Raw genomic sequence first — 26,416 nt, 5'->3', positions numbered from 1 at the left:
CTAGGTTTCTACCTTTTCAGAATGAATTGAACATACGCGTTCACATAGTATTGGAATTTGAAAAATAACTATCATCATACAATTTACAAAAAATCAGATATAACGATAATCTGCTATAGCGAGTAAATTTTCCGCCGTTATGAATTCTCGCTATAATGGACTTCTACTGTATTTCATGAACAAAATGTCATATGAACATGTGTACTGTGTGTGTGGAATTACAGCTATATGTAAGAATAATCTAACAAAAGAAATATTAAAGGCACACAAATGACTTACTGATGTATTTAATGATGGAAAAACCCTACACAATGTTCAACAGCTGAACACAAACAATTTATTGATTCAAAAGCCTTACAAAAGACTTACTGATGCAAAAAGAAATCCACACAATGGGCAACAGTTCGTCCCAAATGACTTTGTTCATTTTCATTTCCCATTGTCCAGTTCCTGCCAGGTCAGAGTGTTGATGGAATTTCTCCACCCTAGCCTCTCCTTCCACCATTCCTCTTCAAGAAATGTATTCCAGTACAGTCTTCTTTTTCTTATACTGTTCTTGACCGAGTCTATCCATCTTGCTCTGGGCTTTCCTCTTGCCCCCCTTCCCTCTATCCTAACCTCCAACACTTGTTTTGGTATCCTTCCCTTCTCCATCCTCTTAACATGTCCAAATCATCTCAATCTATTCCTCTCCATCCTATCAATCAGTTTTCTACCCTTATCTCTTTTCTGACCTCAACATTTCTTACTCTCTCTCTCATTATCTTCCCTACCAACAATGATGCAAAAAACCTACATGATGTGTAACAGTTCATCCCAAATGACTTACTGGTGCAAAAACTTTACATAATGTGCAACAATTCAACATAAATGGCTTATCAATGCATGTATTGATCTCAAACCTATGCCTATATTTAAAAAAACCACCAACCCATTTCAAAACACTTTTCAGCTCTCTTGGCAATAACATGCAGGTCATTTTGACAACCTTTTATGATCATAGGTTATAAACTTCATGGTTCTGATCCGTATTGAATTGTAAGTACAATATAATTATTAAATTAATGTACCCAATATGTAATATTCTAAATTACATTAATTAGGGACTAGTTTCGGCCGGGGCTGGCCATCTTCAGCCTTAATGTAAAACACCTAATAACTAAACAAATATACATGCACACAATTGACATAAAACAAATGAAAACAAATATATACAAAGTGACATTAAAAACTGGGATGGAATTATGAATAAATTTGAAAATGAACTAGGATCTAACATCTTGAGTATGTTCATCATTGAGAATAATTTCAAGTATTAATTTATATACACAGAACTGTTAGTTCTAATACTGGTGATCATTAATATTTCAATAGTAAATGGGAACTGGTAAATGTTGATCCTGTAGTTTGTCAACAAATCTATTTGTGTGGTGTTAGTTATATGTAATCCACTGGACACCGCTGTAAATAACCACTAGCTGACGGGGAACTGTTAGATGTTGTTTCATCCTCAATCAAAGTAATAAATGAGATGCTCTCATGGTGCTTCTTAAATCTTGCTGAAATGTTGTTGGACATTGTCAGGACAGCACATGAAGATGTGGTTAACATAGATACATTGTGTCTGGTATAAAAATTTTGCAATTCATTGCGGTGCCCATGAAGTTAACCTGATAAATTAGATAAAATTAAATTAATGAACTGAATGAGAGAATGTGTTAGTTAGATGGCATAGGTTATATGAGACTTACCTCTCAATACAGCATGAGGTATGTGGTCTATTGTTGAGTGTGCTTCAGACTAACTGTTGTGAGATTCAAATGAAAAGGAAGGAGAGGGGAGGGGAGGGGAAGGTCCTGAAGGAGAGGGGGCTGGTGAAGGGGGTGGGGGTGGGGAGGGGGATTAAGGTGGGGCTGAAGGATGTGGGAAAAAGGATGGCTGTTGAGGAAAGGTGCTGTGAATATTATGAAAACCTGAATTATGACTTGTTGGTTTGACATTGCTGAAAATGAGAATTAGAAGGTCAAAAAAGGATATTTGGTTTTTCTGACATTTCATTAAGATTATGATTTGGGTTGAAATATTGATCTAAATGTATGAAGCAGCTTTTGGTAATGTTAAGGAGGGGTCCTTTATTGATGATTTTGAGAATTTCCATATCTTGTTTTATGTCTGTGAATTTGTGCTTATAGTCATGCATATGCTGTCCTACAGCTGAAAATTTATTGTATTTCAGGGCATTGACGTGTTCTGAGTACCTTATCTTAAAATTTCTCCCGGTCTGTCCGACGTAAGAAGAATTACAACTGTTGCAAGTGATCCTGTATACTCCTGATTTTGAATAACTATTGAACTTGTTTATGGATGTGGCATTAAGTAAGATTTGTGTGTTCCTATTGTTTGTTTTGAAAGCTACTTTTACATCGTGCTTTTTAAAGATGTTGGTGACTTGGTAGATTTGTTCGTTGAAGGTAAAGAGAGAAAGAGAGGAGTTGTTTTTCTTATCTTTTTTTCAAGGTGGTAGAAGGGCGGTATTTATATTTATTGATTATTTTGTCTATAAAGAAACTGCTGTATTCATTGGATTTAGCTGTATGACGAATAGTGTTCAACTAATTTTTGAGGTCTCTTTTAGACATTGGAACATTGAAGGCTCGGTATACCATGCTGTTGTATGCTGTTCGTTTGTGAATTTGGGGGTGTGAAGAATCTTGACGGATTGTGGTGACTGTTTGGGTGGGTTTTCTGAAAATCTTATATCTTAAGTAACTTGGGTGTCTGGTAATAGTTAGGTCTAGAAAATTTATTTTCTGTTCAATTTCGGATTCAAGTGTGAATTTTATATGTGCGTCAATGTTATTTAGATTAATGAGAGTGGTAGCTGCATTTGTAATGCTCTCATCCATAATTACTATGGTGTCATCTACGAATCTTGCCCAGAAAAGGATGTTGTTAAAGTTATTATCATCAATTTTGGTGTGTTCTAAAAAATCCAGGTAGATCTCAGCTAAGATACCCAAGGCCGGTGATCCCATAGCCAATCCTTCTTGTTGATAAATAACATTATCGATAGTGAAATAGTTGTTGCTAATAACTAACTTAAGCATAGAAATGAAATCCTGTATTTCTAGTATACTTAAGCCGCTGTATTTGCTTAAATTGTTTTGAATGATGGGGTATATTTTGGAGGTTTGTATGCTAGGATACATGTTTACAATATCAAATGAGTGGAGAAAATGAGTGGATTGAATGTTCTTATCGAACAAATCCATCAAAAACACTAAAGAACTGATCGATAAATTGAAAAAATTTAACATTCAATCCAATCGTCCTAGTCCCTAATTAATGTAATTTAGAATATTACATAACATAATATTGAAAGGTGGACCATTACTACATTAATTTAATAATTATAAACCTTTTATGAGGACAAAACTATGCATAATGTGTTTACTGCGTTTACTTTCTCTCTGTTGACTTAGCTTTTCAACCAGTGCCAAAGACAAAAATCTAATAGAGTAAGGTCTGTGCACTGTAGTGACATCAATAAATTATTTGTATGTCTTTAATAATTTCTGAAACCCATGCATACCACAGCTGCAATTCCACACACACTGCAAACTGGACACATGTTTATATGATCATTTTTACTCAAGACAGTCTACTATATAGTAATGTCTCCCAGCTTTTTTTACTATGCCTCCTGAAACACCCTGTTGATAGTTACTGCTGTCACCAGATGCACTACAGAGAAGAAACGTTGCCATATCCACTGGTAGTGGTGTAACATACAAAAACGTCCAGCAGTCTTAGGACCAAACCTTCATTTGTAGATATTCACGAGGACCATCAGTCTGGACTATAGGGATCTGTACTATATGCCTTTCACTCTCAGAACCATATGGCGGGATCCAGGGAACTCGTCACAATTTGTTTGTCACAGTTAAAATTCGGCACTGAAGTATAATTTGTAACAATTACTTTTTGTTACACAAATATAATTTGCCTCACAATTGCAATTCATCACTGTTACTGAATATTGGGTTTATCAGAATTTGTCAAAATTTCACCATATACAATTCAGTATCAGTTTACTTAATAATGTATTTTTGACTTTTTAAATTTCCAAAATAATGTATTCTTCTTCTGCAGTTTCTACACTTATTGGTAACTTTCCAAATCCGAAATGTTTTCACTACTTTTTCCACTGTATTTTCTCAACTGTGGATGTATTAAATTAGATACACATAAACCAAAAGAGTGTGCCATAAACTTATATATCATGGTTTTATATTTACCTGGCAAAGAACTGTCGAAAGTGGTGTAGTGTGGAGTTGCAATTAACGTGGTGAGTTTAACTCTTTGCTAACTCATTGCATGATGGGAGGAGATTCATAAGGAACCTTAAGATCATTCCATTCGTATGTTGACTGAAGAAGAACCAAAGTGAAAGAGTGTATGATGTCTAGGAAAACAATTAAGTACGGTACTTCCAGAGAACCACTTTCCTCTAATTTCTCAAAAATAAATAGTAGAGTGTGTCAAGTGAAACAAATGTCAAACTAACAAAATAATCAACCATTAAAAGGACATTGTGCCTAATCAGGAGAGAACATCTGCCTCCAGAGCTGAAAATTGAGACCAATTGTAACAAGGACAAAAAAAACTATGAGAAATTCCCCTAAACCCCATGTGGCCTACCCTCATAATTAAAAGCAGGTATGAAAAGGATTTTTTTTTTTTTTGGACAGAGTCCTGCTTCAACCTTACAACCTTAGTGTAATAGTATAGTATTTATTGCAAAACAGCAGGCTTCTGCCCAATACATGTTCTTATTCACAACAGGTTATAAATTGAAATAAAATAAAATAAACTAAAATAAATTAAATTCTATATCTATATGGACCTTGAACAACTCCTTCTCAAAGGTCCAGTGGCCATGGCATTTCAGCAAACAGCATATGAGCTAACAATGGCAATTGGCAAATTAAAATGGCATGATAAACTAAAATAGCTAATGTAAAGTTAAGGCATATGATAATAAAGAGCAAGATGTCGCAACCATGTAAACCTACTTCTACCTCCTAGCCTGTCAGCATGTCTAATGGTACAACCTTAGTGCAGATAGTAGTTACAGCAGAGTTTTGACACCACAGAGGTCATCACAAAAATCCAGCACTGATTCACAATCACCATAGCCACTGGACATCAGGAGTTACAGTTTAAGATACTCTCAATTATGACTAGCCATCATCTCACATTTTTACTGAAGGTGCACAGCCAAAGAGAATGGTACTACAACAACATTGTTCAGTACGCTCATTTCCTACTACTTTGTCAAAACATTCCCAAAGTCATCACTTGCATTTATAGCTTGTGTATCATCTATAAGGAGTTGTTGCCATTCACCAGCATTGTAAATTTAAGTAGATGTCTCTATCTTGTGTTACTATGCCTATGGAACAAACTTTATGTTGATTACAGACAAAGACCCCTTACCCGAATTTTTGGACATAAGCAGGCTTTGCCACAGATTTCTATCAGGTTTTGATAACACAGTAAAATGTAAAAAGGGGAAGAAAAATGACTGTCGATTGCTTGTCATGTGCACCTTTTTTGCCAGAATTTTAAAACGTTTGACATTCAGATTAATGAAGAGGTGAGTCAATGCTCCAAGACACTTTTCCAAATTTGAAATGCCATTATTACTGCCAACATTATTGCCAAGCAGACTTCAAATGATTCTGAGAGTTACAAGAGACATTGAAAGAGCTCCAATCCAAACCTGAAGATGCACCATATACAATATCCGGAGGTATATTGTTCCAGAAAGATAGAGTTGTTATTCTGAAAAGTCTCAGAAACTCTATTCTTAATGAATTACATGTCGCCTATGATGGCATAACAAAAATGAAACTGCTAGCTAGGCGTTATGTACACTGGAAAGGTATCAATGAGACTATTGAACATCTAGTGAAGAGCTGTGAGGAATGTTCAAAAGTTTGGAATAATCCACTAAGAGTCATTGTACATCTATGGGATGAGAAAGAAACCAACTCAGGTTACTGTTAATACAGAATGACAGTCCAGTTGCACTTCCTCCTAAAACAATAATCACTACCACCCCACCACCTGAGTCAGAAACCAACTGTGCACTGATGCTAAATCAAAATGGGCAGAAATTGGTAGTCTAAGAGGCTGTGGCCTTAATTAAGGTCCAATGACACTGTTGCATCTCATTGTTACTCAAATGTAATCATCTTGGATAATGCCACAATCTTTACAAGTGATGAATTTTGAACTTATTACCCAACACATGGATTTTCCACAAAGGTTCATAGTTCCTGGTCACCAAGCCACCAATGGCCTTGTCAAATGTAATATCTGGACATTTAAACAATGATTACCAAAGATATCTGTACTAATGTATGGTTCTGAAACATTGTCTTTGTCAAAATCTGATGAAAGACAGCTTGGTATCTTTGAGAGAACAATTCTGAAGTATGGCTGTTCGGTATTATCACTAAACTATTAGGATCACACCACAACCTTGTGAAACTCGATTCAGGGAAGACCCTCAAATGTCACATTCATCAACTACGTTCAACTCGAATGCCTCCATTTAGTTCCTTGGAGGAGTCTCCACAGTCATTCTGAGGGATACGACAATTCCAGTAGCCTCTCAATCACATTCAATGTGCCCAGAATCCTGTGGTCATAGAGGATGCCACAAGTACCAGTAGAAGTACCAGCCCCATGTCTGATATGCCAGAGGAAGGCCCACCATCAGTGCCATTGTGTCATTATGAATGTAACAGATGAACTCCCATGTATCTCCAAGATTATCAGTTGTATTAATGTGTAAATAGTCTCTCTACAGTTCTACATAATTGTATGTTTAAAAAACCCACCTCAGATAAAACTCAAATTAGTGGCGGAGAACTGTTTTAACGTTAAGTATATGTCTCTATCTTGTAGTATTATCCATGACATATTTTTCTTTCTGTTATTGTGTTATTTTCAAATATAGCACCAGATTTGACTCCTATAGAGCAGACTTGGGATGTGATGATGTCTTCTCCACTGTTAAATAACCACAGCAATACAGAATGTTCAATGTATGCAGCTGAAGGAAGAATGATGGGATTTGTTTCATTGCTTGGAAAGGAGACCCAGCCTCATACTGAATTATTTTTGTCTCAATAGTGTCTAATAATTCGTTCACATGCTCGAGGAAGAAATCATCAGTGCTTTATAAGTTAATGTTGCCTACTTGTCTGTATTGTGTTTTTTTTTTTTTTTGCAAGTTGCTTTATGTCCCACTGACACAGATAGGTCTTATGGAGATGATGGGACAGGAAAGAGCTAGGAGTGGGAAGGAAGCGGCCGTGGCCTTAATTAAGGTACAGCCCCAGCATTTGCCTGGTGTTAAAATGGGAAACCGCAGAAAACCATCTTCAGGGCTGCCGACAGTGGAGTTCGAACCCACTATCTCCTCAATACTGGATACTGGCCGCACTTAAGCGGCTGCAGCTATCGAGCTCGGTGTATTGTTTTCATTCAAGTACTGAGACAGAGTGAAGTTATTTCCTTGTACAGCAGTGTATAACAGATTAAATCTTACCAAGTCCAAGCCATTGTGGCGCGTTTCAAAGGCACAATCCTTGTTAACAGTCTTGTTGAGAGGCATCTTTCGACCATCCCGGCATAAAACTCTGTATTGGTCTTCACGGAATCGACTGCGATAGCCAGGATCATCTGAAGAATCAAATGAAAAGTTATTAAACCTTTAGTTGTAACATTTTGCGATATTTGACTTGAATTCACTTATAAGTAACAATGGAGCAATTTACTATGTTACTCTCTTTTTATTCCCTTGAACTAACATAAAACACTCCTTTGACACCAAAGGTTTACCAACTTGTGCATTATGTATAATTAATTGTCTACTCTGTTGTTATCAAGTACCAAAGCCTGAAGACACTGTCTTAATAACATTGTAGTTTTGTAGGTAATAATACATAATTCACATCTTAATTCTAGTCAACAATGCATTGTTAAAGTTCATTTCTTACTAACAGCCTTTATTTAACCACCTAATCGATACACAAGTTTTCATCAATAGTACTAGTTTTGGCCGATATTGTGACAATAATTTACGATACCCTCATTTGTTGAACATATGTATTTGTGTGTGGGGACCTTATCTGCAATTCTCGGGCATTGTTGCATTGCCGTTAATTTATGTGCCGGTACTGTGGCTATTTAAAATGCATTTAAAATCCATTATTACGTCAATAATTTTGATTTTCCTTATTGGCCCAATAAGCTAATTCTTGACTTGAGCATGCGTAGTGTCTCTCTTGAACAGAGCGCTCTGCAGTTGTTTTTCTGTCTCGTCAACTAGCGAGCGAGGAGTCTTGTTCTGAGCGAGCTGTGAGATGGACGCCATTAGCCTTGTTCCTTAAAAGACTTTGAAAAGTAACGAAATGGAGCTGGATACTCCCAGTTAAGCGGGAGATACAGTAGGCAATATGCCTAAATACGTTTTCAGTCTTATGTTCCTCTAGTGATAGTGATTTGGTATTTTACTGATTCTTTTAATTCTACTATGTGAGTGTTGAGTGTGGGCCTGCGTGCCAAGGCAGGCAGATTACCTCTGAAAACATGTTTCTGGTGTAAGTTTGTGATAAAGGATTACACTAATTTGGATACAAAACCACCAGCATGTAAGTAATATTTATTCAAAAATTATTTTGGAGCAACGCCAACTTCAGTGGATTACTTGGAGGAGACATTGTTTACAACCGTCATCTTGGAATTTTCAAAAACATTATCTTGTCCATTTACGAATCAGCGTGTCACTGTTATTTAATTTTAGGGCTACCTCGAGTTATCGCCAATGTAGCATGAATTGAATCTGTACTCTATACCCGGTATTTGGAAATTTAATAGCCGACTGAAAAATTTAAAACTCTATTGGTAAAATTCTCATGTAAAAGTGATATGTAAATTTAATTACAAGGCGAATTGGAAACTCGCGGTGAGCATATGTGCATTATGTCATTCCTACCTTGCTGTTATTGAGATTGTTGTACGTTTTTGGTTTTCTGCTCCATATACGGTGTGCGTATTGTTTTGGTTGTTCGTATTGTTATTTTTATTATTATTATTATTATTATTGCGTGGTGTGTTTCTCTCACTGCCTGTTTTCTCTGATTTTGAAATGCGTGCTCTGACTGTATCTGATTTCATGTGATTTTCCAAATTGTGTCTTGTTGCTACGTAATCCTTTCTTGCCGATATCTCCCGTGTTCGGTCTTCTCTCATGTGCTCATTGTCGTGGTTCCAAGGCCACCTCGTAGTTAATTTAATAACGACCATCTCGGTCTTTTGTAAAATTATTCCTTATAGGAAATGCCACTTTCTATGAATTTAATCTCATGATACATGTAATTATAATTTTATTATTATTATTATTATTATTATTATTATTATTATTATTATTATTATTATTATTATTATTATTAGTCATGTCAGTACTCCTTGGTTGTAGAAATCTGAAATTTCTTTGCCCGGTTCATGAACTTCGAGGTGATTAACGCTCACATTCCTTATTCTTACGTAGTTTTGTGACGTCACTAGCCTAAATATTTATTACCTGGTAAACGCTAAAATTTTGGCAGGCTTTGCCTATTATTAAATGAAATTTTAATACCTTGGGTCATGAGTTGCTAGCTGACCTTTAGCGTGTGTTGTTGTTCTGTTTACATTGTGGAACATAACTTTTTTCCTCCCCTTGTAATATTGTATGAATTTGGGGAATATTTTTCTGGTTCCTAGTTATTAACTTTTGGTTCGGTTCTTTAATTTATTTTGTAATTTGGTTCTGCTTGCCACATATTTCAGGTTCGTGTGTATGGTGTGTATTGCCTTGTGATTGACAGAAGGAAGATTGAATCCTTGTTGCAACAAGTTAATTATCTATGGCCAGTAATTAATTTACAAAGGTATACCTTAAAGTTTAAAGTCTAATATTAAAATTAGAAATAATATTTTTACAAAGGGGATTTGTTAATGAGATTGTAAACCTATTCTGTATTATAATTCTGCTACTGTTCTGAGTTAGTACAATTTAGTAAAATTATATTAATTTATTTACTTTATTGCTTCTTTAATTATTAAAGTTTTGAAAGTAGGAATCTCTTACTGTAAGTTTTAATGAATTCAGTTCATTTATTTAAATGTTAAGTGTTTTGAAAGAAAGTTATTTACCCTTTATTTTTTTTAAGAAAGAAAGTATTTATTTAACTATAAATGCTATGAATTGTTTTTTTTTTTCTCTTTTTAAGTAAACATCTTATTTACAATTTTATTTCGTCTGTCATTTAGTAGTTAACAATGTTGACCTGCCAACCTGTCAAATGTTAACGTAAGATCCTGCCCTCCACGCTTCGTATTTGGTGCTACTGCCCTTATGGTAAGTACTGCGTTTGGTTTTCGTTGTTGTTTGGTGCATTCGTTGCAAGGTTGCAGATATGACGGCCATCTTACGCTGTTCACAACAAGAAATTCTTTAGATAAGGACATAGTAACATTCCAAATATCTTAATAAATAAAACAAGTCGAATGGGGTTAAATCCCAAGAAGCTAGACCATAGATGATTGCAAAAACACATAGGTAATATATGCACATTCAAAATGTTCATTACAGTCCGTATCTAACACTTAACACCTGATCAGATAAAATGATAGTCTAATGGAGTTGGATCCCAAAAAGTTAGGGCCTATACATGATCATTTAAAAATATCACACATAATTTATACAAAACAGTTTAAAAAATTAAAGTTTATCAATGGTCAGCATTTACACGAGTCCTATTAGCCAATGACACATGGATAGCGCACAAGATACAGCAATTGACAACATTACTTTTTTGCCTTATAACTGCATTCTTTGCATACAAGTCCAAACATGTGCAGCATAAGGGTTGATAATCTGGAACATACTAATTAGTATTATTAGCTGCCTCTGTGGATCAGCAGTAGAGTGTCGGCCTCCGGATCCCAAGATAGCGGGTTCAAACCCGGCAGAGGTAGTTGGATTTTTGAAGGGCGGGAAAAAGTCCATTCGACACTCCATGTCGTACGATGTCGGCATGTAAAAGATCTCTGGTGACACATTTGGTGTTTACCCAACAAAATTCATTAAATCTCAGCCAAAGACACCCAAGAGAGTTTCGGTTTACTCTGTCTGCCACCTAGTGGGGGCCTAGAGTAAAACGGAACGTCGAAATTGACGAGCAGACAGCCAGATGGCGTCAAATTGAAACATCTGCACACGGTAGCTGAGGCCATACGATTATTATTATTAGTATTATTTAATTTACCACAATTCTGAACAGAAATATGGAAGGTCTAGTTAAAAAAGGGCAAGTCCCATGTACTCTAAACCGCACAAAAATTGGCTGGCAAAGAGATAGGCCTATTTAATTTTATAAATTCTTGAAACTGTGGATAGCTAATGATATTTAGAATTCTACCACCTACACAATGTGTTCATCCTATGAATGCCAATTTTTGGTGTGGTTGAGAGTACATATAAAATGTTCCCTAGACCTATGCATTTACAATCTGTAAATGGTTGCTCATCCATTCTCTCTATCGACAATTATGCAAAGCTTATCACCCATTCACTCACTCATACCTGTACTTGCATACTTTCTTTCACTCTACCAGTCTGTCATTCTCACTTTCACATACTTTCTTCTACTCTACCAGTCTGCCATTCACTCATTCCTCAACACACTTGCAGACACATACAGTAGTTCCTTTAAAAGGCATTTTTTCTTTCTGTATGACTAAAATTCAGGAAAAAGCAAGTTCTTCACATCTCCTGACAGCGAGTTTCATAGCGTTGCAGAGCACCAATAAACACCCTTTAGGAACAATAAGTATGAGCGAAAGAAAAAAATGAAATCCTTCTCTCTGAGCTGAGCGATAAACAAGTGACAGATGTTGGAAATTAATCGTGTAAATTTCAACAGCCACAGCAAAAGGTTATTTCACATAATGTGTTATGTGAACGGAACTTGTAAAGACCCACCTGATTTTAAGAATGCACTTCCCTCCATGACTAAAAAAGCACGACGACAATAGTGAGAAAACAACAATGTTTCAGTAAAATATTTTAATGAATTATTTATAAAATTCATGGAAATAAAAGTTGAAGGTAAATTGGGAGAGGATTAGTTAGGTTTCAGAAGAAATCTAGGAATAAAGGAGACAATGCAATACATTTGACCTGAAAAGGCTGAGTAAAGCAGCAGCTCACATTTCTGATATTTGTAGATCCAAAAAATGGACAATCGATAAGGTTGACTATACCAAAAAACTTCATCAACCTGAAGATTTTTACTTATTTATTTATTTATTTATTTAGCATACAGCTTTTTGTGCCAGGAGTGTCTGAGGACATGTTCGGCCTAACTGGTACAGATCTTTATATTTAATGCCCATTGAGCAACCTGTGAGTTTGGGTGTGGGATGATGTTAACAAGGTAGGGAGAGAGTGAAATTCAGTGTTGGCACATCACCTACTCTTGTCAAATAACACCAAGGGGCTACTCAAGGTTAACGTCTCCGTTTGATGGACGAATCACTATCAGTAGCATCACATGCTCTCACTCTATATGAACACTGTAGAGATGTTTGTAATTGAATCCAGGCTTTTGACACGCAATCTAGTGATTAGAAATTGTACACCACCACTTCTCTTACCCTGCCAGCCAACATTCTAAAGGTAAACATTTTTCCACCAACGGGACTCGAACCAGCTAACCACGGTGTCAGACAATTAAAGACTTTATGCCTTAATGATCATGGCCACCAGGCAGGCTAACCTTAAGATGACTGCAATACACTGTGGAGAAAGGAATTTTTTATAATGAAGCAAACCATAGCAATAAGAAAAAAACATATGAAAGATAAAATGGAAGTAAAGCAGGATTGCAGCAACTGTCTGCAACAAATAAATGGCAAACTTATTCTGGGATTGACAAGGCATGCAACTGTGTAATTCTTCCTGATAAAAATCAATCACTAACAGTAACTGATAAGAGCATTTCTGAAGAAATTGCATGAAAGCTTAAATAAAAAGAGACCAGAATGTTTATGAGCAAAATGATGGAGCATGACCCCATTTGTAAAATGAGATGAAAGCTTGAAGCTTGATTGGAAAAAGCAAGAGGGAAGTTTTATATACCTGCTGTACAGTTCTGATGTGGTTACATCAGGTTTTCATCTCTTCAGTCCACTCATGGGCTTTCCCAAAAGCAGAATCTTATGATCTAACTACATTGCAAACAGCTGTAGACATTTGCACTCACCACCCTCGATCAGGAACAGTAATGCAAGAGAATATTTGAATAAATGGTATACAGGGACAAATTCTTAAATATTTCTGGTGACTACATTGGAAAGTAATGCATATAAAGCATAAAAATGTATTTATTCAAGATTTTATGAAGTATACTTTTATTCATATGCTAATCAAATTTTGATCTGCACCAGAGTGCTGCAAGAGAGCGATGGATTAAAATATTGGAGATCGTTTTTTCCTAACTCTTTTTGTGTGTAATCGCTAGCAGTCAGATGTGGTCTTCATTCGCTTGGCATAGCTCAGTCGAGCACTCTCCAATTAAAGGTGGTGATCACTTTCAGACTCTATGATACGTATAAGCTGTACCACAAATACTGTCTTTTCTGAAATAGTGGTGATGTACTGTATGTACATGCAGTACAAGCTTACAGTAGTAGCTGAGCATAAAATATATCATTGCATTCATTCATTCATTCATTCAATTACTATAATTATCTTGGGTTTTAGTTGGCACTATTATAAGCTATAACATGAATATGGAAGTTATATCTGTACTCTTTGGTGTTATTCTTTGCAAAGCGTTGTGTTTCTTGCCAGATGATCAACTGCAGTTTCGTTCATTCAACTGCTATTGCTTTCCTTGCATTTTTACTATGTCATCTCATGGATACAGCAGAAAATATACTTCTATTAGAAAATTATTTACATATATTTGCTAAACTGGAACAGTTTTAAGATAATTTACTGAACAAATAATATATTCAAGTTCTAATCAATGATGAAAAATGTACTTCAAAAACAAATTAAAACACAATTTGAACATGATATTGCAAAATAAATACAAATTTAGGAAATATATCCTCAGAAAATTATATAAAACCCATAATGCATGAAATTACTTTAATTTGTGATTAAAAAGAATTATAATTGAAAACCCCCCAGAAAACGGATCTAATGGTAGATCTCTAAGTTTCCTGCAACCACAGAGCCTTATTTTCATGTGGCGGGGGGAGGATTGTTAAATTATTTAAATGCAGTAGGTATATAATAGTGACTTGAAATAATAAAATATTTACAATAAATAAACCTGCATACAGAAAAGTATTTTTATTAAAAAATAACTCACTTTATTTTACAACTGCAAAATTTAATTCTTGCAATTACTTACGTCCTAGTTTAGAAAACTGTTGTTCCTACTGACACCACCAACCGCATAAATCAGAGCTGTCTCCTAGAATCCCATGTATCATATCATCATAATTTTCTCAATTCCAGCTGAGATTGGGTGGGAGCAAATATGATTCCTCTCCACTTTGTTCTGTCATTCCACCACTCTTCTTCTGACATGATGTTCTAATCCATGTTTCGTTTTCTAACGCTACTCTTCACCGAGTCCATCCACCGCATTCTTGGTCTTCCCCGTCCTCTCTTCCCTGTCATCCGTCCTTCCGGAGCTCGTCTTGGTATTCTTACTTCATTCATCCGTGTGACATGTCCAAACCATTTCAATCTGTTTTGCTCCAGTTTGTCCTTTAATTTCTGTACTCCCAGTTCTTTCTCTCACCTGTTGATAGAAAGTACTCCCCAATTACAGTTCTTCTGTTAATTTCCAAATCCATTCTTCCATCTTCAGACAGTACACTTCCCAAGTATTTGAAGTGTTTTACTAATTCCAATTTCTTATCTCCCACTTTGATAATTCCTTTTCCTTCTTTCTCACCTCTACTCATCACCACTGTTTTACTCTTCAACACATTTACCTTCAATCCCCATTTTTCAATACTTTTATTTATTGCATATAACTGTTCTTGAACCTCCACTTCATCCTCACCCCAAATCACCATATCATCTGCAAACATCACCTTACATCTTCTTCCTACTGTAATCTTTCATTGCTGCCTTCATGATGTCATCCATCACATCTAAGAACAGTAAGGGTGACAACACACTTCCTTGTTTTAGTCCATTCTCAATTCCAAACCATTCTGATGCCCCGACTGTAGTCTTCACACTACTGTAGCAAACTTTGTACATTCCATTTATCATGTTTCTCAATTCCTTGTCAATCCCTCTGTTTATTAGGCGTTCCCAAAATTTTGTTCTAGGGACGCTTTCATAAGCCTTCTCCAAATCAATAATGGTCATTCATATCCTTCAGATATTCCCGACTTTTTTCCATATTTTGTCTCAGAATGAAAATGGGTTCCATTGTTGACCTGCCTCCTCTAAATCCAAATTGTTGTTCTTCTATTTGGCTTTCTACCTTTACTCTAATTCTTTTTCCTAGTGTTCCTTCCATTACTTTGGCAATCTGTGGGATGATTGTGATTCCTCGGGACTTACCACATATCTTCCTATCTCCTTTCTTGAACATACATACATACATTCATTATCATTATAGACTGTTATGCCTTTCAACATTCAGTCTGCAAGCCTCTGTGAATTTACTAAACGTTGCCACAATCCTCGATTTCCAACTAGTGTTGTGGCCTCATTTAGCTCTATACCTCTTATCTTTAAATCGTTAGAAACTGAGTCTAACCATCTTCGTCCTGGTCTCCCACTACTTCTCTTACCCTCCATAAGAGTCCCTATCCTCCTCTATTCGCCTCACATGACCCCACCACCGAAGCCGATTTATGCATACAGCTTCATCCATCCAGTTCATTCCTAACTTAGCCTTTATCTCCTCATTCCGAGTACCCTCCTGCCATTGTTACCACCTGTTTGTACCAACAATCATTCTTGCTATTTTCATGTCTGTTACTTCTAACTTATGAATAAGATATCCTGAGTCCACCCAGCTTTTGCTCCCGTAAAGCAAAGTTGGTCTGAAAACAGACCGATGTAAAGATAGTTTCGTCTGGGAGCTCACTTCCTTCTTACAGAATACTGTTGATTGCAACTGCGAACTCATTGAATTAGCTTTACGACATCTTGATTCAATCTCACTTACTATATTGCCATCCTGGGAGAACACACAACCTAAATACTTGAAATTATCGACCTGTTCAAGCTTTGTATCACCAATCTGACATTCAATTCTGTTGAATTTCTTACCTACTGACATCAATTTAGTCTTCAAAAGGCTAATTTTCATACCATACTCATTGCACATATTTTCAAGTTCCAAGATATTAGACTGCAGGCTTTCGGCTCAATCTGCCATTAAGACCAAGTCGTCAGCATAGGTCAGACTGCTTACTACATTTCCACCTAACTGAATCCCTCCCTGTCATTTTATACCTTTCAGCAGATGATCCATGTAAACTACGAACAGCAAAGGTGAAAAATTACAGCCTTGTCTAACCCCTGTAAGTACCCTGAACCAAGAACTCATTCTACCATCGATTCTCACTGAAGCCCAATTGTCAACATAAATGCCTTTGATTGATTTTAATAATCTACCTTTAATTCCATAGTCCCCCAGTATAGTGAACATCTTTTCCCTTGGTACCCTGTCATATGCTTTCTCTATATCTACGAAACATAAACACAACTGATTATTCCTCTCGTAGCATTTTTCAGTTACCTGGCGCATATTGAAAATCTGATTCTAACAGCCTCTCTGTGGTCTGAAACCACACTGGTTTTCATCCAACTTCCCCTCAACGACTGATCGCACCCTCCCTTCCAAGATGCCAGTGAATACTTTGCCTGGTATACTAATCAATGAGATACCTCGATAGTTGTTGCAGTCCTTCCTGTTCCCTTGCATATAGATAGGTGCAATTACTGCTTTTCTCCAATCTGAAGGTACCTTACCAACACTCCACGCTAATTTTACTACTCTATGAAGCCATTTCATCCCTGCCTTCCCACTATACTTCACCATTTAAGGTCTAATTTTTATCTATTCCTGCTGCTTTAGGACAATGGAGTTTATTTACCATCCTTTCCACTTCCTCAAGCGTAATTTCACCAACATCATTTTCCTCCTCCCCATGAGCTTGGCTGGTCACAACACCACCAGGATGATTTCCTTTTACACTGGGAAGATGTTCAAAATATTCCCTCCACCTCTCCAGTGATTCCCTGGAATCTATTACGAGTTCACCTGAATTACTCAAAACACTGTTCATTTCCTTTTTCCCTCCCTTCTTAAGACTTCTTTTTTGATTCAACAACTATTTGTTTCGCTCTGTTTCTTTCATCTACGTACCAATCCCTGTCTCCCTCGGCTCTTGTTTGGAGCCATTTCTGATAAGCCTTCTTTTTAAGTTTACAAGCTGCTCTCACTTCATCATTCCACCAAGATGTTTCCCTTTTCCCACCTTTACACACAGTTGTTCTTAGGCATTCCCTTGCTGTTTCTACTACAGCACCCCGGAATGCCACCAATTCACTTTCTATATCCTGAACCTGCTTACTGTCTACTGTTCGAAACTTCTCACTAATCATATCCATGTACTTCTGTCTAATTTCCTCGTCCTGGAGATTTTCCACCTTTATTCGTTTGCAGACAGATTTCACCTTCTCTACCCTAGGCCTAGAGATACTTAGTTCACTACAGATCAGATAGTGGTCTGTATCATCAAAAAATCCCCGGAAAACTCATTAATTCCTAACAGATTTCCTGACTTCGAAGTCGGTTAAGATATAGTCCATTATGGATCTGGTACCCCTAGCCTCCCATGTGTAGCAGTGAATAGCCTTATGCTTGAAGAATGTATTCATAACTGCTAAACCCATACTAGCACAGAAGTCCAGCAAACGCTTCTCATTCCCATTAGCTTCCATATCTTCCCCACATTTACCAATCACACTTTCATATCCTTCAGTTCTATTCCCAACTTTCTATTCCCAACTCTCGCATTGAAATCGCCCATTAGCACTATTCTATCCTTGCTGTTGACCCTGACCACGATGTCACTCAATGCTTCATAAAACTTGCCAAATTCATCCTCATCTGCACCCTCACATGGTGAATACACAGAGACAATTCTAGTCCTAATTCCTCCAACTGACAAATCTATCCACATCATTCGCTCATTTACGTGCCTAACAGAAACTATGTTGCGTGCAATGGAATTCCTGATAAATAGCCCTACCCCAGACTCTGCCCTTCCCTTTCTAACACCCGTCAAATACACTTTATAATCTCCTATCTCTTCCTCGTTATCTCCCCTTACCCGAATATCACTTACTCCTAGCACATCCAGATGCATCCTCCTTGCTGACTCAGCCAGTTCTACTTTCTTTCTTCCATAAGCCCCATTAATATTGATAGCTCCCCATTGAATTCCATTTTGTTCGCCAAGTTATTTCCAAGGAGTCCCTCGCCTGTCAAATGGGAGTGGGACTCGTTACTCCCATAGGTCCGAGGCTTGGTTAAAATGTCCTGAGCTTGGTAAATTCATGAAGCAGGGTGCTACCCTACTTGCACATAGTCCAAGTTAGGATCTCTCCTCTAATGGGTTATGGACCACCGGTGAATTGTATAGTCCTAGCCGCCTGAGCCCAAGGAGGGCCATGACTCAGAGTATGTCCGAGATGCCCACTCCCATTCCTTAGCAACTGGTATCCCGACTCTCAGGACCACTTACTACGCCACTCAGCCGTTGCCCATGGTTCACGAACTAGGACGTGACTACAGTAACCCACACCATGAACCATCCTTTCTTGAATATTGGTAATATTATTACCTTTTTCCAGTCTTCAGGAACTTTCTTCTCTCTTCACACACATCTGAGAAGTCTGTATGTCCATTGCAATCCCACTGGTCCTGCTGCTTTAATCATTTCTATTGACACTTCATCTATTCCCACAGCTTTTCCCATCTTAACAATGTAAAATTATATGCTTAAAATAAAATTAAATCAGAAGAATTTGTAGTAGTTAGGGGGGGGGAAGGTTACAAGTTCAACTTGGACTAAATTAGGAGAAGTAAGGGGTAAGAGTACTTTAAAATACATGGGATATGTCCAGTGCCTCTCATATAAAACAATTAAGATTTTTAACACATTCACGCCCGTATCCGAGTTATTGCCTATAGCGCGTGACCATCCTGTGGACCATATCCGAGTTAGCCTGGATAAGTGCAACCTTGAACTGGAGCCGTTCCTATGCAGCTGGGATCTATTTTGGTCACAAATATGTGGGAGAGAGATGAAAGTAATATCCTTATGAATGCTTCTACTCACCAGAAACCACATGGCCACGGCGATTTTCCCTCCCAATGCACTTTCTTTGTTTCGTTTCCGAAGTTAGCCTAGCGCTGGCACAACTAGCTGCGTAGTTGGTTTGTGATTGCACAAGCGTGTGTATAATTGCGTTCTGAAGTGTAACCATGGTGTGTAGGGACAAAAGTGATGCGAATTTACAAAGCACAGTTTTTCAGTTGCTTGAAAATTATCTTGGCCAGGGGTATACAGTCTATATGGACAATTATTACAAATAGCGCTGAACTTGCGAAACAATTACGGGAACAGAACATTGCCGTATGTGGAACAATATGGTCAAATAGGGGTGTACCAAAAGATCTAAAGGAACACCAGGCAATTCTCAAACAAGGGGGAAAAAGTGAACCCGACATACAAGTACAGTCCCCTCTCTCCGAAATCTTAGCTCCATCTACTTCATCAGCTCCAAGTCAACGTCCCACGATTTTGCCGCCAAAAAGGGCACCGGCCAAGGATCCATCATTTAGGTTAGATGGGAAGAGAAAAGAGCATATTCTCTTGAAGTTTCCACCATCAAATATAGTCAAGTTCCTCTGAAAAAGGTGCAAAGTGTGCTTCAAAAATAAAATTATTAGTGAAAAATGCTATTTTTGTGGAAAGTGTGGTGTTGCCATTCACCCAAGAAAGTGTGACATTACTTACCACACCCTACAGAGATACTAGAGGACTTCATTAAGGTATGTGCAAAAATTTGTTTCCATATCTTGTTTAGTTTAGAACTTATTGTGAAAAGAATTCGTTATTGTTTGCTCTGCCATTAACAGCTGGAATAGCTGGGCCAACCCTTTAAATAGCCGCTCAGATGATGGGCGTGAATGTGTTAAGAAGACTGCTTGGCCCTCTCTTCTTGCAAGACACAAGTGTTTTCAATTGTGCTCTAGTACAAATAAAATTCATGTGCTCTAGTACAAATACAATTCATGTAATGTCCGAGATGAAAGAAAGTTTACGAGATGCATGCAGTGAAGTAATTGCTGCAGATATCAGACCCTTTAATATGTTCAGTGGACCACAATCCATAAACATTTCAGAAAACTACTGATTTTGGAATAAAATATGGTAATGTTGATGCTAATGACATTGTAAGTGCCCAAGCTGTCAAGATTAGGAGGGAAATAATGCCAGATATATTAGAAATGTCAGGAAAAGAAGTTCAGTCTGCTACGACTAATTTATAAAACAAAAATTATCATAAAAATAATAATTGGGAGCTCATTAGTAGAGTATTATTCATAACTAAATTTCCCAAAGAATGTGAAACAGCACAGAACATTAACATGGTCATCTTTGATAAACTTCAATTGCTAGGAATTTGTCATGCAGTTAACAGATAATGGAGCAAATATGAAATTTGCCCTTGAGATGAGTTCCATTCAAAAATTGGTGCTGCATATTGTCTTGAAGCGTACATTTTCCTTAAAGCTGTATTGTATTTGGACATGTAAATCAAAGAAGGGACTGAAATTCTTGATACGGTTTCCTTAATGGTGGCATCTGTCAAGATTTTATACAAAACACTCTGAAAGAAATTTGAGGACTCTCCATCTAATATACCAGAAGATTTATTTCAGTAGTTCCAATGCTGGAAGCAGTGGACCTAAATTTTGATCAGGTAAGTTAATTTAGAGTAGATCAGGGAAATAGTATTGTCAATTAATTAAAAACAAACTTTTTTTTTTTTTTTGTGGTAACACGTATATGCATATTTGATCAGTCTCATTTAATTTTTGTTTCAGATTTGTGAACTATTAGATTCACACGGTTATCAGACTCTAAAGGAAGTACTTGACCATGAAAGGCTGAGAGAAATGGTGGCTTTTATGAAACCAATAGAGGTAGCTGCAAAACCTTTTGGAAATACGCAGATAATATAAATTTATCTTGGCTTCAAAGTCATATTAAATTTAGTGAAGTTGATTCACATTTGGTCAAGTTGCTATAAATAAAGGTGCAGAAATGGGCTGACATTCTTTGAAGCTAATTCTTAAAATGGAAAGAAACTGTTACCTTGTTTAAATGCTATGATGCAATGGAAACATTGGACACTTCTCTGAAACAGGCCATTGAAACATGCTGGAATTCAAAACTCATCATGTTACAATCGTCTTTACTAAATCTATATATATAAAATAGCTTGTCCTGACTGACTGACTGACTGACTGACTGATTCATCATCGCCGAGCCAAAACTACTGGACATAAAGAAATGAAATTTTGGGGGTATATTCATATTATGATGTAGGTGCTCGCTAAGAGAGAATTTTTGGATATCCCTTTTGTAAGGGGGTGAAAATGGGGGTGAAATTTTAAAATGAGTGTATCTATATCTCAAAACTTTAAAAGTTTACAGATGTAAAAATTGGTATTTAGAATCTTCTTTAAAAATAAGGAAACACGTATATTTTTGTTTTCAGAAAATCCCAATATGAGGGATGAAAAAGGGTGAAAATGGGGGGAAAATGGGTTGAATGCATTTAATCAGGATACCGCTACTTATATCTCAGAAACTGAAGATATTACAGACCTGAAAATTGGTACATTTGATCTCTTTTAAAAATAAAGAAGCACGTATTTTTTTGTTTTTGTAAAATCCAATTAATGGGAGGGTGAAAAGGGGGTGAATTTTTAAAATGAGTGAATCTATATCTCCAAACTTTTAAAGTTTGCAGATGTAAAATTTGGTATTTAGAATCTTCATTAAAAATTAAGAAACACGTATTTCTTTGTTTTCGGAAAATCGCAATAGGAGGAGTGAAAAGGGGTGAAAAATATGTTGAATGCCTTTAATGAGGCTACTTATTTCTCAGAAACTGAAGATATTATAGACCTGAAAAGTGGTGTTTGGGATACCTTTTAAAAATAAAGAAACACGTATTTTTTTTTTTTCTGGAGAACCCAATTAAGGGGTTGAAAAGGGGGAAATATTTTAAAAAGACTGTATCTATATCACAAAACTTTTAAAGGTTATAGATGTAAAAAATGGTATTTAGAATCTCCTTTAAAAATAAAGAAACACGTATATTTTATTTTCGGAAAATCGTAATAGGAAGGGTGGTAAAGGTTGAAAAAGGGTCGAATGCATTTCATGAGTCTACTTATATTTCAGAACCTGAAGATATTACAGACCTGAAAATTGGTGTTTGGGATCTCCTTTAAAAATAAAGAAACACGTATTTTTCTTTTTGTGGAAAATCCAATTAATAGGGGGGGTGAAAACGGGGTGATTTTTTAAAATGAGTGTGTCTATATCTCAAAACTTTTAAAGTTTATAGATGTAAAAATTGGTATTTGGAATCTCCTTTAAAAATAAAGAAACACGTATTCTTTTGTTTTCGGAAAATCCAAATAGGAAGGGTGTAAAAGGGTGAATAATTGGTTGAATGCCTTTCATGAGTCTACTTATATTTCAGAACCTGAAGATATTACAGACCTAAAAATTGGTATTTTGGATCTACTTTAAAAGTAAAGAAACACGTATTTTTTCGTTTTGGGAAAATCCAAATATTGGGGGGTGAAAAGGGGGGTGAATTTTTTAAAATGAGTGTGTCTACATCTTAAAACATTAAAATTTACAGATGTAAAAATTGGTAGTTAGAATTTCCTCTAAAAATAAAGGAACACTTTTTTTGTTTCCTGTAAATCCTAATAGGAGGGGTGTAAAAGGGTGAAAAATGGGTTGGATGCCTTAATTGAGGATTCACATATCTCAGAAACGAAAAATATTACAGAACTGATAATTTGCATATGGGATCTTCTTTAAAAATAAGGAAACACACGTATTTTTTAGTTTTTGGAAAAGCCAATTAATGGCGGTTAAACAGGAGTGACAAATTGGGGTGAATTTTTTGAAAGACTATATATACAGAATATCTTGGAAACGTAAAATGTTACAGACGTAAAGAGTGGGTGTAAATCTCCTGTAAATGTAAAGAAATATAGGTGATTTGTTTTTGGAAACTCCACTTAAGGGGAACTCAAAAGGGGTGAAATTTTTAAATGATACAGTATATCTAAAAAAAACTTAACATGTTACAGAAGTGAAAAATGGTATTTTTTATCTCTATTAAACATAAAGAAACGTGTACTTTTAGTTTTCGAAAATACCACTTGGGTGGAAGGGGGGGGGGTAAAAGTGATTGAAAGTGGTGATGAATTCTTTTAATTAGGCTACTGATATTTAAAAAATGAAGATGTTACAGACGTGAAATTTGATATTTGCAATCTGCTTTAAAAGTAAAGAAACACGTATTCTCGGAAAATCCAATGAAGTGGGGGGGGGGGGATGAAAGAATTGAAAAATTAATTGACTGAATTGTATGAGAATACATACATCTAATAAAAACTAAAGTTGTTACAGACGTAAAAATTCTTATTTGGACCTCCTTTAAAAACAAAAAAGAACGCGTTTTGGTGGGGAAACCATCTTGGGGGGCGGGAGTGTAAAGGAGTTGAATTCCTTTCATGAGGATACATAAATCGAAAACTGAAGAAGTTAGAGTCGTGATAATTGGTATTTAGAAGATCCTTTACTATTAAAGAAACAAGTATTATTTGCGGGAAAATTCACTTAAGGGGGGGGGGGTATTATTGTGAAATGAAGTGAAAAAAAGAGAATTATTTTTATGGGGATACTTATATCTCAAAACTGAAGGTAATAGACTTGAACATTGGTGTTTGGAATCTCCCTTAAACATAAAGAAACAAGCATTCTTTTAATTTTTTATGGTGGGGGGGGCGGGTTGGCGGTAAATAAACTTAACTTCGGTGGGGTGTAGAAGGAGGTGAGACCAATTGATATTTTTGTTATTAATGTACTTATGAGGATCCTCCGTTGCTCAGGCGGCAGCGCGCCGGCTTCTCACAGCTGGGTTCCGTGGTTCAAATCCCGGTCACTCCATGTGGCATTCATGCTGGACAAAACGGAGGCAGGACAGGTTTTTCTCCGGATACTCCGGTTTTCCCTGTCATGAGCCATTCCAGCAACACATAATAATAATAATAATAATAATAATAATAATAATAATAATAATAATATTCCGGACCGTTGTCAAATGTGCAGACCGCGCTGGAAACAGCTCCTGGACGGGTAATGACTAAGAATGCAGTCCGGCCGCGGGTTCAGTGCCGCCAAGGCACCCAATATGACACCACGCCGGATCTCCTGAAGGATTTTATCCATATTAAAAATATTATAGGAAAAGATGGCAAAGATTTACGGACCCAACTGACCGGGAGGAATACCTGAGCCTAGCCCGGGGAGTACGAAATCGATTGCTGGAAAGGAAGATTTAAAAGTGGGAGGAAACTTGCCGTAAAATCATAGAAAACCAGCCAGATCGGGAATTTTGGTGGATTCTCTCAGAAAACGAGTCAGATTGCGAATTTCGGCGGATTATATATCTAATACAATAAGCATTCAATTATACATTTCAGTATAATACCGTAGCGAAGCACGGGTATCTTGCTAGTTTTGAATATAGGTAAAACAACATTCTATTAAGAAAGAGGGAGGAAAATGCCAAATCACTGTTATTAGTATTATCATTGTTGGTTATTTATTTACAGGTGAATTCCATTTTAAAGGACTGCATCAGAGAAGATTGTATGCTATCTAGCCCCTGGGACATCGCGCGAGGCAGTATAACATCAGTCGTCGCGTGCGGTGGAAAAGACCACCCAAGAATTCCATATCGTTTTTGTATTTCAATTTGCTATGTATTTTTGTTATGTTGCTATATTTCTGTTTACTCTCTATTTTCATCATTAAAAATAATTATTATTTATTTACATTTAAATAGTGCTTTAAAATAATACAATAACATTATGTTCTACATCAAAAGCAGTGAAATGGGAAGAACATAGATTTACAGAATTCACAAAAGTAAACTGGTAAAAGTATAGTGCAATGTACGAGTAATTTACAACTATCAGTAAAATATATACAAAACAAAGTTACAGCAATATAAGTAAGGTATACAGTCCAATTGTAAGAGCAAGGCTACCACAGATAGACGGGTAACAGCAATTAGAGATTTACTCTTCACCGAAGACAATTTATTTGTAATTCTTCATTATATTCATGAGCTGACTGTGTCCTTAGATAATAAAACGGTCATCATTTTCTTCATCTTCACCTGCTGTCCCCATACTGCAGGTTTGACAGGTGAAGACAGTGTGCTCCGGCATATGCACGGAGAGCAGGTAGCACACGAAGTCTTCGTCTTTCTGTTTCGTTTTCCACACCATCAATCAATATGTTTATCCTATCAACTTCTTCGGAATCCATTTTCACTCACAACACAAGTAAACAATCAAACAATTCGTGAATATGAATAGTTGCGCGTCCAGGGTTAGAACCAAATTCAACAAATGGCAGTAGCTGCCCGCAGTCGAAAGCACTGCACACTCACATAAACATCCACAGCGATAACAGAAGAGCAATTAGGGAGAGCTACCTGGCTATAAACACTAGAGGAAGCTTGCGGGTTAGATATGGTGGAGGGAGAAATCTGTCCTGTAACAATCGTAGACAGAGTAAAAAAAGAAGAATGCGTGCGGTCGAAAAGACCCCGAGGGCTAGTGGTGAGCAAAGTGAAACTGCATCAATGACTGGCTTCTTGTTGATTTTAAAAGAGGAAACAGAGAAACTAGACAATAAAAGGAGCTGAGCCCTACTTTGCACTACTACCCTCTTGGTTATTGCAGGCTAAGAAAGCACTGTCTCCAAAACACCTTAATGATGATGGAATGCATAATCTGTAATGGGGTGCATGTAATTTGTTAGAACAAAAATGTGTACCCAATAAAATGCACAAAATTTTAACATTCCTCTGGCCCCAGCTCAGAAATCTGAA

The 26,416-nt window shown here is 36.6% G+C and overlaps 1 protein-coding gene across 3 annotated transcripts in view; it reads right to left on the bottom strand.

The window, feature by feature from the left end:
• The window catches only part of LOC136857087 (transferrin), a 389,183-nt gene that overhangs the window by 62,215 nt on the left and 300,552 nt on the right, over positions 1 to 26,416 (bottom strand). For all 3 annotated transcript variants that reach the window (XM_068225055.1, XM_067135471.2, XM_067135472.2), the window contains exon 13: positions 7,625 to 7,758. In XM_068225055.1, the coding sequence (XP_068081156.1) occupies positions 7,625 to 7,758 (134 nt within the window). The remainder of the gene's footprint in view (positions 1 to 7,624; positions 7,759 to 26,416) is intronic.

The sequence above is a fragment of the Anabrus simplex genome, chromosome 1, assembly GCF_040414725.1.
Source record: "Anabrus simplex isolate iqAnaSimp1 chromosome 1, ASM4041472v1, whole genome shotgun sequence".
Classification (NCBI taxonomy): Eukaryota; Metazoa; Arthropoda; class Insecta; order Orthoptera; family Tettigoniidae; genus Anabrus; species Anabrus simplex.
Note: the sequence above shows the minus strand (reverse complement) of the source record. Positions and strands in the feature narration are given on the sequence as shown.